A 15,572-nucleotide genomic window follows, 5' to 3' on the forward strand; every position below is an offset into this window, starting at 1 on the left:
TGATGAACAATGTCAAGATCCCAAGGACAGCAGCAAACTGATGGGAACTGTATATCAAGATTCAAATAAATTATAAACAGTGGATCAGAAAACGAGTTGATTAGATGCTTAAAATGACATTGGGGAAACAAGGTGGTCATCACTTAAATCGGTCTCTGAAATCTCTTGAATGCAGAGGGGAAAAACTGATGCACACCAAGATCAGGAGACCTCAAGAGAAACCGATGATGTGAAATCTTGATTCCGTAGATGGGAAGCTAGAAAAACTGACCGCGAAAATTACAGCACAACCCTTTTCCTTTTATATTTTATAAAGATCGAAACCAGTGGCATATGTTTTCCATTTTCAGTTAATTGGGATTGGTGTGTTTCTGGAATTCCAAAATGTTACAACCTGACGCCATATACAGCTTCTCTAGAACCCTCAAACTAAATTAAATAGTAAGAGATGTGTTTTCAGTTTAAGTTCATCTACTGGATTTCAATCTTATATATATATATAAAAACTATAATCATAACTGAGAAGCACTTTCAGATTATCAAATAAGTGAACATCGAAATTAATGGACATAAAAGATTCAAATAATCAAGAGAGGAAATCTATCTTGAGATGGGATGGAACTTCAAACACAGAAGACAAACGTACGTGCTAATAAGGTTACTCATTCAATCTTCGAAACCACATGCATCCTAAAACAAAAAATTACAAGTATTAAATACCAGAGGATACCATAAAACAAATAAACAAGGTCATATGAATAACGGAGTGGGGTTTCCGAGCAGAAAGGAGGTCATATTTCTCGATGATCATTCCTCTGCCTTTTCCTTTTAGGAAGCACCTTCTTTCCATGGCGATGACTATGCATAATGCATGTGATCAGAGTGTAGGGAGATCTGGTGATTCAAAATCTCGCAAATGGTTTCCTGCGATATTGTGCAAGGTTGTATTAAAGCTAAACAATCTAGCCATATTGCAGATAGAGAAATAAAGATGATGAGGTACCGTAGAGTATTTCTTGGCGTACTTGAGAACACGTTTGCCATATGGATCTCGTAGGACTCTGGAGAAATCAGGACTGCTTATTATCTCATTGACGATTTGAGGTATGTATTCTTCTTTGTATTGCTTCATCAATTCCAATACTACCGAGGATGCATATCTGTTGATCGACAGGGAAGCGAAAGCACCCGTCAGTCGAGCTACTATCCCTCCTCCAACCAAATCCCGCATCTTAGATGATGCTATTAGGAAGACCAACACATGAGACCTGGAACCAGAAAATTGTTGGGTTCTTACTAGATTTTATACGCAAACTTGCAAGAGGCCGGATAAGAAAAGGAATGGTGTATGCGTGTGCATACCCGAATCGATCATGAGACAGATGATGTGCATTTGATATTATTTCTGAGAGAATCCGTGGTCGGCATTCCAGTAGAAACCCTTTTGAATAGAAGACTTTGAGTAGGTAGGATCCGTTTTCATTGGTGGCGATTTCAAGAAAATTATCAGTTATCACATCGTCTATTGGCTGCGCAGACACAAGTACTGTTAGTCACAGATATGGTAAATTCGAAAAAATAGAATGAAATTCAGTAATGGTTACTTGAGTTTCTTCTGTAGGGAAGACATGGAAGCAATAGTCGATAACGCCAGAACCGAACTCATCCTTCAGGAATGGGACGGTGAGGGAACTGAAGACGGATATCATACGAGTTATTTGCTCAGGTGTCCTGAGACACGGGAGAAATTTCTGCATGGACTCAGATCTGAAAATCAAGAAATCGAATCATTACAGTGCATATATATTAGGAGCAGTTGTAAGTAAACATACCCTTGAGGGTGGAGACAGAGAGCCTTGAGTAAATTGACATTAGCAGTGACCGAAGAAACCAACTGGTTCATCTGTTGTCCGTCGCAGACTTTGGCGAGCTTTATAATGACACTGCTACTGTACCCATCGAACATCAACATACATATCTGATCTTTCACCTCTGGAGTTTTTTTTAAAAATATTATAAATTAATAAAATCATTATAAATATATTGCAAAGTTAAAAATGTTTACAAAAGAATTACAATCCAGGGTTCACTACCCCGGATTCAGACTTTTTAAAAAAAAATAAAAAATAAAGACGAAGGAGGGCACAGATTCTTTAATCCGTTATTTATTGCACCTTCTCCCCTTATTGCCGATCATTCCTCCCTTCTCCTTTTTTCAATTTCATTTCAATTCGTTGGCTTCGGTATTTCTATTGGTGTTTTGAATTTGTTGGTTGTCCTCGGTATTTTCATTTGTTGGCTAATCGGTGACATATTATTCTGTCTTCGGTATTTTTATTTGCGCAACATCAAAATTTTCGTTTGTTGGTAATAATTCTCGTCGGTTTGTTATGTTCTTATTTTTTTTTTGATATCGAGAATTATCAAGTATTATTTTATTTTATTATTGTTGATGTAATATTGTTTTCTAATATATTTTTTTTAAGAATGTTTAACATTGACATGTGATTATATTGTTCGTTGATTAATTATTTATTTCATACGAGAAAATCTTAAGAAGTATGGTTATTATTTTTGTTCATTATATTTATTAATGTTCGTATATTGACCGAACTAAATTTGATTGTCTGACTTTTATTATTGCAATAATTTATATTATTAAATTTAGTTTAATGTAGTAATAATTACAAAATTAAAATTGTTTTATTAAATCAAGACTATAATGAAGCTTGACGTGCAAATTCAATATCATGAGGAAAAAAATCAACAAATTGTGTAATTTTGTTTTTGTTTTTCCTTTTAATTTTAAATAGATGCTCCTTAATGTATATGGATTTATAAGGCTTAAGAATCATATATAAAAGTTTTCATTTAACGTAGTGTGATTTCATTTTAAATTTCTTATCAGACTCCGATCAAGTCCGAATATATATTTATGAAGTTGGCAAAGTTTATTCTAATGGGAAAATCTGGAGAAGTGCTGCAAATTTGAACCTATAATTGACCCGATTAAATCAATTCAACTCAGTTAAGAAACTTCAGATAAGGAATAATTTCGTTTTATATAAATTTCACGATTAATATTAAAAATATACTATTTAACAAAATTATACTTAATCATATAATATTAGTGAACAAAATTACCATCACATTAATATAATTTAAATAATACAAATAAAATATTAAAAAAATTAGTTAAATTATCTTCTCAGATTTAATTATACGGAACTTGTAATAATATCAACGGACGATGTTAATATCTGAAATAAATGACAAGTATTATCAAAAATATATAAAAAAAATTATTACTTCTTAATAAATAATTAAAATATTATCAATGAAATTAAATATTACCTCTTGATATTTCTTCGAATGAAATTGATGATAAAATAAACAAATAATATTAATACAAGGTCGAAGGAAAGAAAATGGATTTTACGTAAATGAATTGGAGGAAATAAATAACGCGTACGAAAAGGATTCAGATCCTCTGCGGTGCAGAGAAAAACAGCACAGATGCTGTGCCATCAAACGACGTCGTTTATTGTCTTTTTCCCCTCTTTTGTTTTCATTAAATTTGTACCTGATTTTGACCAGCAACTTGGGGTTCTTCAGCAAAAACACATCCTCAAAATTTGGTTTGCTGGATTAATTACCAACAACAAGGCCAATATAAATAATAATTAAATATTATTTTTTAAACAATCAATTAATTATTTTTTAAACAATCAATTAATTCATGCAAAGTTTATTACTATTAAAATTTTAAAAAACACACTGAGAAATCAAATTAGACCAAAATCACCCGATAGAATAATTAAATGATAAATTAATTATTAGCTTGACTTAAAAAATTAAATCTCAACAAAAATTTAATTAAAGGGTAATTTTTCAAAATAATTATATAAATTAAATTCTTGTTAAATTTATTTTGTATGAAATAATATATCTAGTTTAATTCTATTAAGTTAAATTAATGATTTTAAAATTATTGATAGTTAGAAGTCTTAACCTTATGTTAAGTTTTTGAGATACTAAGAGTTTTAGCTAAGCATTGGTACGTCCTGCTGAAGTGGGTAGTTGCAAACCATTGTAATTGTCAAATTCTTTTAGTATGATCTTTATGTGAGGAAGAATTAGTGATGTATGAGTTATTCAAGTCTCCGAACATCCAAAAACAAACACATGCAATTTAGTTTTCAATCACCTTACTTTTACCGTCAGTTTTGTAGCATTATTGTTTCATACATTAGCCATTTTTGTATTCAAACAAAATCGGTGAGCCTATTTTCACGCAATGTCCAACTTTTGGTTTATTGATACCCAACTGAAGAGAATTAAATTTCATTGATGCTAAGCCCAACTGAATTATATTTAATAAATTATTAAGATTGTTTATTTACCCCCCTCAAAATCAATCTCGGATCCTAACAACTGAATTATTGATCGTATGAACTTTAATGATGTCTAGAAATTTTTTGGTGTATAAAAATCTTAAGCCTTAAAAAAATCATTCCGATAAGGTGAAAATGTTTGTTTAATTTGTATTCTTATCGAATGTAGGCGGCACTTGACCATTCATAGTATTCTCTTGATGTCATGAATTTCAATGGAGATATATCCTTTACATATTCTTGAATAGCTCTCTTTCTTTTTGAAGGTATAATAGTGTTAATTGAAATGAAGGCTCAAAATGTCTGAACTATTTATTTTTTTCATATTGGAATATACTTCGAATTTCACGAGTTTGGCTTATCTCATCTTTAGACTATTTTTGAAAAACTGAAATGCATGGAAACTGATGATGCATTGTTATTATTCATCTTTTTGAATTATGTATCTACTTATTATTAAATTAAAAATGTTAGATCACATCTATTTCAAATGAATAAAAAAAGTTTTCCATATATATATTAAGGAAATTAATATACATTTAGAATTATTTTTAGGTTATATTTTTAGGAAATGTGAAATTATTATGCATTTTGATTAGAGGATGTACCTTGCATTTTGATGAAGAAGACAATGTAGTCATATTTTTAATGTCTATAAACTATATTTTGGGTATGCTGAATTTAAAATCTAAACATATTTTAAAATTTCAGACACAAATTAAATGTAATGCTAACTTTTAGTTTTATATTATACTCGACGATGTAAATGTTCTAAATTTTAATTTAAGCATTAGCATGCTAATATTCTTATATTGTTGATAGTTGTATTCATTGAAAAAATAAATTTGACAATACTCGTTGAATTCAGAGAAATGATATGAAGAAATTGTTAACAAGTGGTAAAAATATTATTATTAATATAATATTATTTAATTTTAAAATCATTAATTTAACTTAATAGCATTAAACTATATATATTATTTCATACAAAATAAATTTAACAAGAATTTAATTTATATAATTAATTTAAAAAATTANTCTTGTTGTTAGTAATTAATCCAGCAAACCAAAATTTGATGATGTGGTTTTGCTGAAGAAGCCCAAGTTGCTGGTCAGTGTTTGGTAAAAATTTAATGAAAACAAAAGGGGGAAAAAGACAATAAACGACGTCGTTTGATGGCACAGTACCGTTTGCTGTTTTTCTCTGCACCGCAGAGGATATGAACCCGTACGAAAATGAATAAGAAGAAGGTATTTTTATTTAAAAGGGGAAGAAGTGTCACTGTCCCGGATTCTTTTTTTTTAAATTTTTTTTTTAAAAAAAGAAAAGAAATGCAAAATGTCCTAGAATCCGTTGACAGATTCTCTCCTTACTTTTCTTTTCTTTTTTTAATTTTTTTTTAAAAAAAGAAGAATCCGGGACAGAATTATACGGATTGCAATATTTACATAAACTCCTCTATTTTGTAATATTTTAATGATTTACTTTTAAAATAATAATATTTTTAAAAAAAGCCCTTCACCTCTGAAAAGATCATCCGGATGTCTTTCGGTTTCCTTCTTTCGAGTACCTCACACAAGAAGCTGCTGCTGCCATAATCCATTGCTTTCCAAAACACCTTGCCCTTAAAATCTTCTAAAAAATAAAATTTATTCATCGTAAAATTTATTCAATACTCCAACTAAAATATTGGAAAACGATTTTTTTTTTTTTAATGGGGTTGGAATTGGTACCATATACTTATTTTTATACTCGTAAAATTTTAACGATCCTGTGCGGATTTATCTTCCAAATTTATATGGATTGTGATTCTATATATTTACAAAATATTAACAAAATCGAAACATTTACAAAAATAGCTTCTTAAAGTTTTAAGATAGTCCTCCTATGTGTAGTATGACAGGAATGCTTTATTACTCAGCGTGCCACATCGAGAAAAAGAACAAAACTACAAATATAACATACTAAAATTACATGACCAGATCTGCGATTTTCCCGAATATCCATAAAATGTTTTAAATATGAATTCCATCATAAAATTTTTTCGTGTTTGGGAATAGACAAAAACTTGTGTGAGACGGTCTCACGGGTCGTATTTGTGAGACGGGTCTCTTATTTGGGTCATCCATGAAAAGTATTACTTTTTATGTTAAGAATATTACTTTTTATTGTGAATATGGGTAGGGTTGACCCGTCTCACAGATTAAAATCCGTGAGACGGTCTCACATGAGACCCACTCTTGGGAATAATGGAAATTATTATAAAACAAATTATTAATTTGAGAGGACCTAAGATGTCGTTACGTCTTTTCTTTTTTTTTTATTTGCTTAACTTATTTTTGTTCAAATCAAAATATTTAAATGTCTAACTATTCCAATTGTTTGAGATTGCATTTTAATAGGAAGATTTGAAATGGATGGATTTGATATTTCCCACTTGAGTCCATCGTGTATTTTTTTTTTATAGATATTTAATTAGGTATTTTTAATTTATATTAATTTACCTTCAATTCATTTTTGATACTCCCTTTTGGGTTCTTTACCCTGAAAGAAGTTATGCTCCCAAATTTGATCATACCTCAATGTTTTAATTAAGGAAACAAGATCTTGTGAGATTGAGAATGAAGAGGAAGTAAAAAGTACAAACAAGCAGACAAATTTTGTTTGATTGTATTAAGTACGTTTGATGGCGCAATTACTAAATATTAATATTAGAAGAATTTTTTAATTTCAAAAAGACAAAATATTTTTAACCATCTTAAATTTTATCAAATGTTGGATTTATATTTTCTATGCATTAGTCAAAATATTTTAAATTATATTAAAACATAAATCGATTTTCTATGCTTACATTTGCTAATATAAATCGATTTTCTATGCAAATATAAATTTTACAACTAAATAAATTGAAGTTAGGATTAAGCTTGGGATACAATCAAATTTCAAACGAGTGATCGAGATATACGACGAGAGCAAACTATTCAATTATTTCTGATTAAATTTAATAAATAAAAACACATTAAACAATCTTGGAATTCCATCTTCATCTAAAATTATATACATGATACCATGGTAGCCATATCACTTGAAGTATTCAGCCACTTGGGCATTCAAAAGAAGATAAGAATTGTATAGACAAGAGGTAGATAGATCAAAGCATAGAATAAACAATGAAAATATATGTAAAAATATGAAGTATGGCATGGCAAGTGTCGCAGTTTGAAGGGCTTCAGAAGATCGACATTCATAGCTTCTGTACATGCATATGATTTCCAATCATTACGAACCCTAATCCATCAAATGACTTGTATTGATGAGTGTATATCAAGTGACCAACGAAGAACAGCTAAATCAACAATACTAGAAATGGAAATGAAGTGACACTTAGCATCATCATACGAACATAATCCACCCAGATGAAACTCTACTCCGGCTGAAAGCAACAAATTGGTGAAGCTTGAGCAGAAGAAATGATTTTGTGGCAGTAATAGCAGAGGATACTTCCTTCATGTGTTGGAAATTGAATAACACTTCTATGAACAGTTGACCAACGATAAAAGAAGAAATCAAATACTGGCAGCAATTTTTTTTTTTTTTTTTTTTTTTTTTTNGTGTGTGTGTTTTTCCACAACAAAATTCACAGCTACCACCAAGCACAGTGGGGGATAGAGTGTCAAGAACACGCTGAGTGGCAAAAAGTATGTGCAACAAATCACAAAAATTGGAAAAGGTATATCACTAGAAATATTGGTCATCTGTCCATTCAAGAGATGAGTCAAGAGATGAGTATCAGCAGAGCAATCTTTGAAGGCACAGGCCTAGGAGTTCGCAGTGGCCAAGTTTGCAATAAGTATGCTTATTATATTGAACCTGCCACGTAACCCATATTAAAAAATAATCCTCAACTGAAAAGGGTTGCCTACAGCATGGCAAATTTATTGTTTATGCCTTGAAACTCAAGCTCAGTGACAATGTCTTGCAGAAGAAGAACACTCAATGCATTAGTGATGTGATCCTAATCTATCAAGATAAGAGTTCAAATCAATTAGACTTTGAGTATTTCTTCTGCAATGAAAAAGACAACAGGATATTCATATGCGCCTAACGTGCAGTTTGGCAAGGGGCCAAACCTTCAATGAATACTGACCAGCAAGCGCAGTGTAGGTTATCTTCCCCATAGCACCAGGTGGAAGTGCAACATGATGTTGCATCAAACTTTTCTCAAATACAGTTTGCAAAGACATTACTGCCAAAATATATTAAAAAAAGGCTAATTAACTTATCAATAGAATTTCGTTGGGATGATATTCAGTTTCTCCAGACAATATTTCAGTCAAATTCACCGCATACAAGTCACCACATGTCAAAAGATCTCACTCTCCTGCAGTCAAGTGTACCAGACTAGATTATCGAGGATGCATCAAGAAACAAAAATTTTACTTGTATATCAAAACAATTTTGAATCTAAAATAAAATAATAAAAGTCACATAAATAACAAAGCCCTATTTTCTCAGGCTGAAATTCCCAAAGAGTATCTTTGTCAAGTGCAGGGACAAATAAACCACGAGGAATATAAACATCACAAGATTTTAGAGCGATTGTTTTTATAGGCCTCTGCATTGAGTGTTTGACCCCAAGAAATGAAAGAGACACCATGAGGTGACATTCACAGACAGAACGATCAAGAACAACTGCTCTATAAGAGTTTCACATTTTGAAATTGGAAGAATTTCACAAACCTAGATACCATCAACTATATTTCCCAAAATTTCTAGGCCGTAGTTTTTAGGTGCGCACACCAAGGTGCAAAGGGCTCTTGGAACCTTAGGCGAAAGGCGAGGTGTGCCTTATTGAAGAAAGACGCATGATTAATTTTTAAAAAACATATTTATACACTATATCATTATATGACAAAAATATTACTTTTGATATAATTAAGCTTACCAGAGTGAAAATTCATCAACAAAAATGATTCTTTGTTTGTTTGATGATTTGGAGACCCTTCGTTGCCGTTGTTGCGCTTCTTCTTCTTCTTCAGGTTGCTTGCTGGTGTGGGGCTTTGATCATTGCTGCCTTGCTTCTTATTTTTTACGCTTATGCTCGGGGCTTTTTTTTTCTAAATCAACATTCGGCTCTAGGATTTACAGACCATTTTTGTTTAAAAATAGAGAGGTTGGGCCAGTCTTCACTCAAAATACAGAAGGGTGGTTACCAAGGCGCGTAGGCGCATGTTTCCTACAACTATGTTCTAGACCCAATTCCATAGATTAAGGCTGTATAAAGTTTCTGGGTGAAGCTTTGGCAAGTTGACAGAAAAACAAACCAACATCTTAAAATCTAGGAGTTAGTCACTTGACATTATTCAAAGAACAAGATCATTCACCATTAGTCCAGCTGTTTCCTCATATACTGAAATATGACAACACCAAGCAATAATAATCACACCACAAAAAATTAATTTGTATTTGGTAACCTTGATAATGAGAAAGTGGAGAAGATGCACTTTCCCTTATTCTCATTTGACTTGATGAGTTGTTAGGGGGTTATCATAGTGTGGCCTATCAGTTAACAAACGAAGGGTGCTGTATGGCAAATTAATGCAACAAAGAGAAAACAGAAAAATCCAATAGGAAGAAGAGAATATAGAACTAAAAACATACAAGCCTTGAATAGTGGTAGAATCTCCTTCCAACTGAATGATTTCCTCTATAAGGTTATCATGTCCTATATGAATTAGTTCATACATAGCAGCTCCTCTATAGTCTCATTCCTTCAAGAAAAACCACAGGGAAAAAAATAAAATGTAACCTTACAACACCAATTTCAAAAATAAAATTCACATCCTATGGGAATCTCTCCTCTTAATAAGCTATTCAAATCCCATGTAGTTGACGTGATCGGAGGATTATAGAGACGATTATTTTCTCGGCACGCTATCATAACTTTGTACTTCTGCATGTACAATGTCTCCAGTACATACATGAAATCACTGTCTCCTGACATGAGTAGGTAAGTCGCAGGAGCGGGATTTTCATGTGCCCAAAATATCATATCAATTATCATACTTTTGACGGCAGCATCTTCCCCTGTGTTAAATTAAAGAATAAATAAACAACAATATCACCAATAAATCCACTTTAAAAAATACCCATACCAGGAGTCACATGCATAAGTTGCACCCCATTGGAGGTCATCGTCCTTTGCAATTTGGGGGACAACTTAGCACAATTTCCATACAAGTATATGGAGATTTCTCCCTGATGACCCAACTTCTTTAGGGCTAGCATGATATTACAAGTAATAATATATAGACCGGAGCCTTTTATGTCTTTGGGGACATGACAATTTTCAATATCCCACCAGACGGATAGTTTGCCCAACTGATAATCCTCTTTCGGTATAATCGACGACACTTCACGGGCTTGGGTACGACGGACTCTTGTGTGACGACGAGTTCCTCTGCAAGCCATTTTTCAAATCTGCAAAATTAGAAAATTATGGATTTTCCAGTGGTTTTAGCTTTAAATTAGCCTATTAAGATTCAATCTTACTGCATTATAATAAATAAAAAAATTGATTAAAAGATTCGGAATTTAACAAGTGATGTTGAGCTAATTTGGTTGCGTAATGATAATCATGAGCTTGTAATCGGAGCTTTCATCAAGTGAAACTTTCCTTGGTTCAGAAATATGAAAAGAATCAAAGAAACATCATACTTTTGTCCGAATCTCAAAACACTTCGATTGAATTACTATCCAATAAACCAGTAAAAGAAAATAAACAAACCAAAAAGTGTCTGATACAACTACTATGCGTAAATGTGGGTGAAATTATTTGCTGACAAGAAGAAAACACAAGTTGGAGCACCTTAATTCAATTCACTACATGTGTGAATTTACAGTACAATGAAAATTTTGCTCACCAGATGGGCAAGACGAGAGATTTGGCCAAAGAATTAAAAAGGAAAAATTTACTCACCTGAATCGTTCTGTCCTCCTCGGTCACTGCAGAGACTTCCCTTCACGTTTCTAGGTTTTGGCAATTTCAATTTCAATTTCAATATAAATTATATGAATATAAAAGGATAAATTGGTGATAAATCCTTAAACTCAAATATAAAATTAGAATAAATTTAAAAAACTTTGTTTAAATTCCCTAAAATAATAAAAATGACAAAAACATCTACTACTAAAATACTAATGAATTTTTTTTAACAATTACTAATGCTGACCGAAAATACATACACATATATATACAATTCAAACCATACACTAACATAAAACCAAAGCCGGTATAAAATTGAGTGCGGTTCAAATCTTGAAAATGTGACAAACGGAAACGTTTACTGTTTAAAATAAAACATCAACATATTACTAAAAATCTAGCAATCCTCAAACCATAAAAATCATGATCGTTTTGCAATACTTTTAACCATAACTCTCATAAAATCATATAATGTGCGGAAAAATACAAGGTCCTCGGTTTCCGTGCACCTCCGGCTCAGTCCACTCAGTCCTCAGCACCTCCAGTCTCATCTTCAACACGATCACCTGCATCAATCACACCTAGTGAGTCTAAAGACTCAACACACCTGAACCGTTATAACAAAATACGTATACATATTATGCAACAATAAAAAGTTCAGTAATTAAAATAATTTGCATGATTTTCAAAAGAATGAACATAAACATAAACATAAACATATCATGTCATCGTAAATATATACATTTTCTTTTATTGAATTCAGATCATTAGTTGTGACTTTCGTATCAGCTGTTGGTTACGTATAACTATGACTTGATGACATCTAACTAGGCCTAAAACAACCATGTCCGGACCATACAAGACCCTCGAAAAACCCCTTGCAAGCTGCTGGAAAATTCTGCACCAAAAACCTGAAACCATAACTATATGTTCAAGCCAAAAACTCAACCCTACACTGAACCAGCCCGAACCAGACCTTCCTAGACCACGATTGGACCCTCCTGGACTGATCTAACCATGGTCCTCAGCCCCATGAACGTGGACGTGCATGATTCACCCGAAACAACCAAAACCGAGACACGACCACCTCTAGCTCATTAGATCTGCCCGTGGACCACGACCAGCCGTGCACGAGCCACCTTATGCCACGTCTCAGACCCACCAGGGTCTGATCCAAGGCCAGGAACACCCCTTGCACCACTTCTCCCCTCCTAGCATCCGATCGAGCCAACCAAAGCCAAAACCATGAAGATTTGATCGACCACTTACAAGGACATATTCCATGTATTGTCCAAAAACCAGTACACGTAAACCCATACATGATTAAATCTTTTAACTTATTTAATTAATTTAAAATGATTTAAATGATGCATAAGATAGGTAAGTCATTTTTTTAATGTGTTTATATGCCTTTGTTTATTCAAAATTAAATATTTATCGAGTTTGAGTTTTTCAGGTGAATATTCGATGTTTGGTCGGGGATAGGGGTGTTCAAACTTCGGATAAAACCGAAAAAACCGAAAATCTAAATCGAAAAAACCGAACACCGAACCGAACCGAATTTTGTAATTCGGATATAAATGTTAAACCGAAGTTTATTTAGTTCGGTTTCGGATTATATATGTCAAAACCGAACAAACCGAAAAAATCGAAATTTCATTAAATTAATAATTTTTTTATATTTTTATTTATATTATATATTTTGATATGATATTTAGTGAATGAAAAACAATTTTGAACAAATTTTAGTTGATTGTTGTTTGTTTAATTAATTTAGACCTTATATTTAAATATTTTAATAAGAAAATATATAGAAAGTTAACATATTATATTTTACAATATATTTATATTATTAATTTAAATAATTATACCAAAACCGAATTAACCGACCGAAATAACATAACCGTTTTGGTAGAAAACGAACCGAACCGAAGAAAATTGGTTCGGATATCGGATTATATATTTATAAAATCGAAAACCGAAATAAAAAACCGAAAATCGAACCGAACCGACCGATGGACCGGAGACGATTAAGACGATAAAATTAAATGTTATATTTTTATTTTAAGCCAAGAAAATTAGATATTTCAAATGATGTGTGAATTTTAGTATTTTAAAGTTCAATTTAAATTATTAGACGATTTATAAGATATTATGTAGCGTACCGTAATTTAAAAACATTTAAAATTTACGGAAAATAAAATTTTTTCTTAAATTTGTAATAAACTCTCAAAAAGCAGTAGTAAATAAAATGATTGACTAAATATTTGAAATGTAACTAAGTTTGCATAAGTACTTGATTAAAACAACATAAAGTAATTTCATTAAAAATCAGAGTAAACAATTTTATCATGTATAAAACTCTTGAAATTAATATTATCCTCAATAAAACTCGAATTACAGATTTTTGAATCCAATCATTCCTCACAACTTAGTACTTAACATTAGTTTGATGCCTAATAAATCCTTATAAAACTCGTAATTGAGTCTTTCGTGTAAATGTTAATTTTTTTTTTTAACTTTTCCAAATTATTGAATTCATAAAGCAATTATTTATCTCACATTAATATTTTTTCTTTTATTTATTTATTTCAAGGCAACACAAATATAAGGTAAAAAGCAAGAAAAGCTGGTAGAAAAAATACAATAATTAAATTAAATAAGGTGAGAAAATTTGAAGACCTTTGATATGTAAAGACAACCTCAAATGCATCACCAATCACCATTGAATTAACTATATAAACACGCCGCCCAGGAGCACCTTACTTCCTATTTACCAAGGTTCTAAAAAGCGTGAAGCGTCCCGAAGCACGGATGTCGAGCTCCAAGCTTTTCAAGCTTAAGCGAGATTAACACAGACTTAAGCATGAAAAAGCGTTTTTTATCTTTAGTGTAATTGTAATTATCTCAAACCAATAAATAGATAAAATAATACATAAATATGATAAATTTAAGTCTGATGCATTAATTCTCATATCTATAGAAGCATAAAAATCTCAAAATTATAATATTTATTTGTTTTTGCAACTAGACCACGTTAAAAATGTTAAATATTTGTCAAATCATTATCAGACACGTTTAATCATAATTAAAATTAAAAAAATAAACATCTAAATTATAAACCTAATTTATTATTTTAAAATAAAAAGACATACCTTCAAAATAAAAAAATTAAAAAATAAATAGATGTGATTAATTGTGCTTAAATATGCTTAATTAAACGTTTTAATTAAGCTTAATTCGGTCAAACTACAGTTTGGCCGCTTTTTTTCGTTTTCTCCGAAGCGAGGTGTTTTTGTCGAGTTTCAAGCTTAAGCGAGGCTTAAGCGGGTTTTTTAGAACACTGCTATTTACTACTACACTCCTCTACCCAAACTCATTGCTGAAACTTCAATACTCACCTTCCTCACTGCTTTCGTAACATTAGGGAAAAAATAATTGGGAAAAAAACTCGAAATGGCCCGTGGGTTGACATTCGCGTTTCACGTAGGTTTGGTCATGGCTGTATTCATGACTTGCGTCTACTTCATGACGATGCATGCTGGTGTTCAACGACAGGTGGTCGGGCTGGCTTCATCGTGAACGATGATCCGTCTTAGTCGTTACGTTGTATTTCCATAGTTATCTATTTTTGACGGTACTTTTAAAAGTTTTTATTTATAAATGTCTCAAGCATGTGATGTAATTTTCTTGGTTTTCGTTTTGCGAAAATGTTGTTTTCTTCATGACGTCATTGATTGAAATATCAAAGAGAAGAAACCAAGAAAATTACTATTATTGTTCGTAATACTTACAAATATATTATATCAAAGTGGGTGTACGTACGTCCTCAATAATTGGGTAAATATTTTATGTTACAAAATTATTTGAAAATATTGAACTGGTAAATGTTATATAATTTTCTCCTATAAAATTCGCAACTACTCTTCAAGGAATTAAAACGAATCACCATCAACGTGCAGCCATATCCGTCCAAGAAAACATCCTAGATAACTTCGGTTTCATCGGCAAGTCAAGTGTAGTTGTCTGTCGTTTACAATGGGGATGGATTTCATGAAAACCATTTCCTTGTTCACATCAAAACTTTTCGTACGACGCGTAAGGTGTCAATGTATATCCATAAAAAAAAAATAAAGAAGAAGAAGAAGAATGGAAGTCTGTATATTTCTATTATTTAAAGGCTGAATATATA

At 31.7% G+C, this 15,572-nt stretch overlaps 1 protein-coding gene and 1 long non-coding RNA gene across 4 annotated transcripts; both read right to left on the minus strand.

Moving 5' to 3' along the window:
- Positions 1 to 618: 618 nt before the first annotated feature.
- On the minus strand, positions 619 to 6,052 carry LOC140957468 (pumilio homolog 12-like). The gene is made up of 6 exons (XM_073414754.1): positions 5,918 to 6,052; positions 1,833 to 1,990; positions 1,605 to 1,767; positions 1,363 to 1,529; positions 1,004 to 1,268; positions 619 to 924 (listed from the first exon to the last, which is right to left on the minus strand). The coding sequence occupies exons 1-6, from the start codon at positions 6,050 to 6,052 to the stop codon at positions 859 to 861; spliced, it is 954 nt and encodes a 317-aa protein (XP_073270855.1). The 3' UTR covers positions 619 to 858.
- Positions 6,053 to 7,619: 1,567 nt separating this feature from the next.
- On the minus strand, positions 7,620 to 11,760 carry LOC140957855 (uncharacterized). Of its 3 annotated transcripts, none has more exons than XR_012171704.1 (3): positions 10,551 to 11,257; positions 8,135 to 10,482; positions 7,620 to 7,828 (listed from the first exon to the last, which is right to left on the minus strand). It is a non-coding gene; the product is annotated as an uncharacterized lncRNA (long non-coding RNA). The 3 variants fall into 3 exon arrangements; XR_012171706.1 differs by lacking the exon at positions 7,620 to 7,828 and adding an exon at positions 11,375 to 11,760 and having other exon boundaries at positions 8,014 to 10,482; positions 10,551 to 10,875; XR_012171705.1 differs by lacking the exon at positions 7,620 to 7,828 and adding an exon at positions 11,375 to 11,753 and having other exon boundaries at positions 8,014 to 10,482; positions 10,551 to 10,855.
- Positions 11,761 to 15,572: the final 3,812 nt, after the last annotated feature.

Source organism: Primulina huaijiensis, chromosome 14, assembly GCF_012295235.1.
Source record: "Primulina huaijiensis isolate GDHJ02 chromosome 14, ASM1229523v2, whole genome shotgun sequence".
In the NCBI taxonomy this organism is placed as follows: Eukaryota; Viridiplantae; Streptophyta; class Magnoliopsida; order Lamiales; family Gesneriaceae; genus Primulina; species Primulina huaijiensis.

Bases quoted from the DNA above. Each gene is read 5' to 3' on its own strand.
- LOC140957468 (XM_073414754.1), bottom strand. From the start codon at position 6,052: ATGAATAAATTTTATTTTTTAGAAGATTTTAAGGGCAAGGTGTTTTGG. The intron at 1,991-5,917 runs GTGAAGGGCTTT...AAAACTCCAGAG, and splicing joins TCCGGATGATCTTTTCAGAG to GTGAAAGATCAGATATGTAT. The intron at 1,530-1,604 runs GTAACCATTACT...GTGTCTGCGCAG, and splicing joins TCCCTACAGAAGAAACTCAA to CCAATAGACGATGTGATAAC.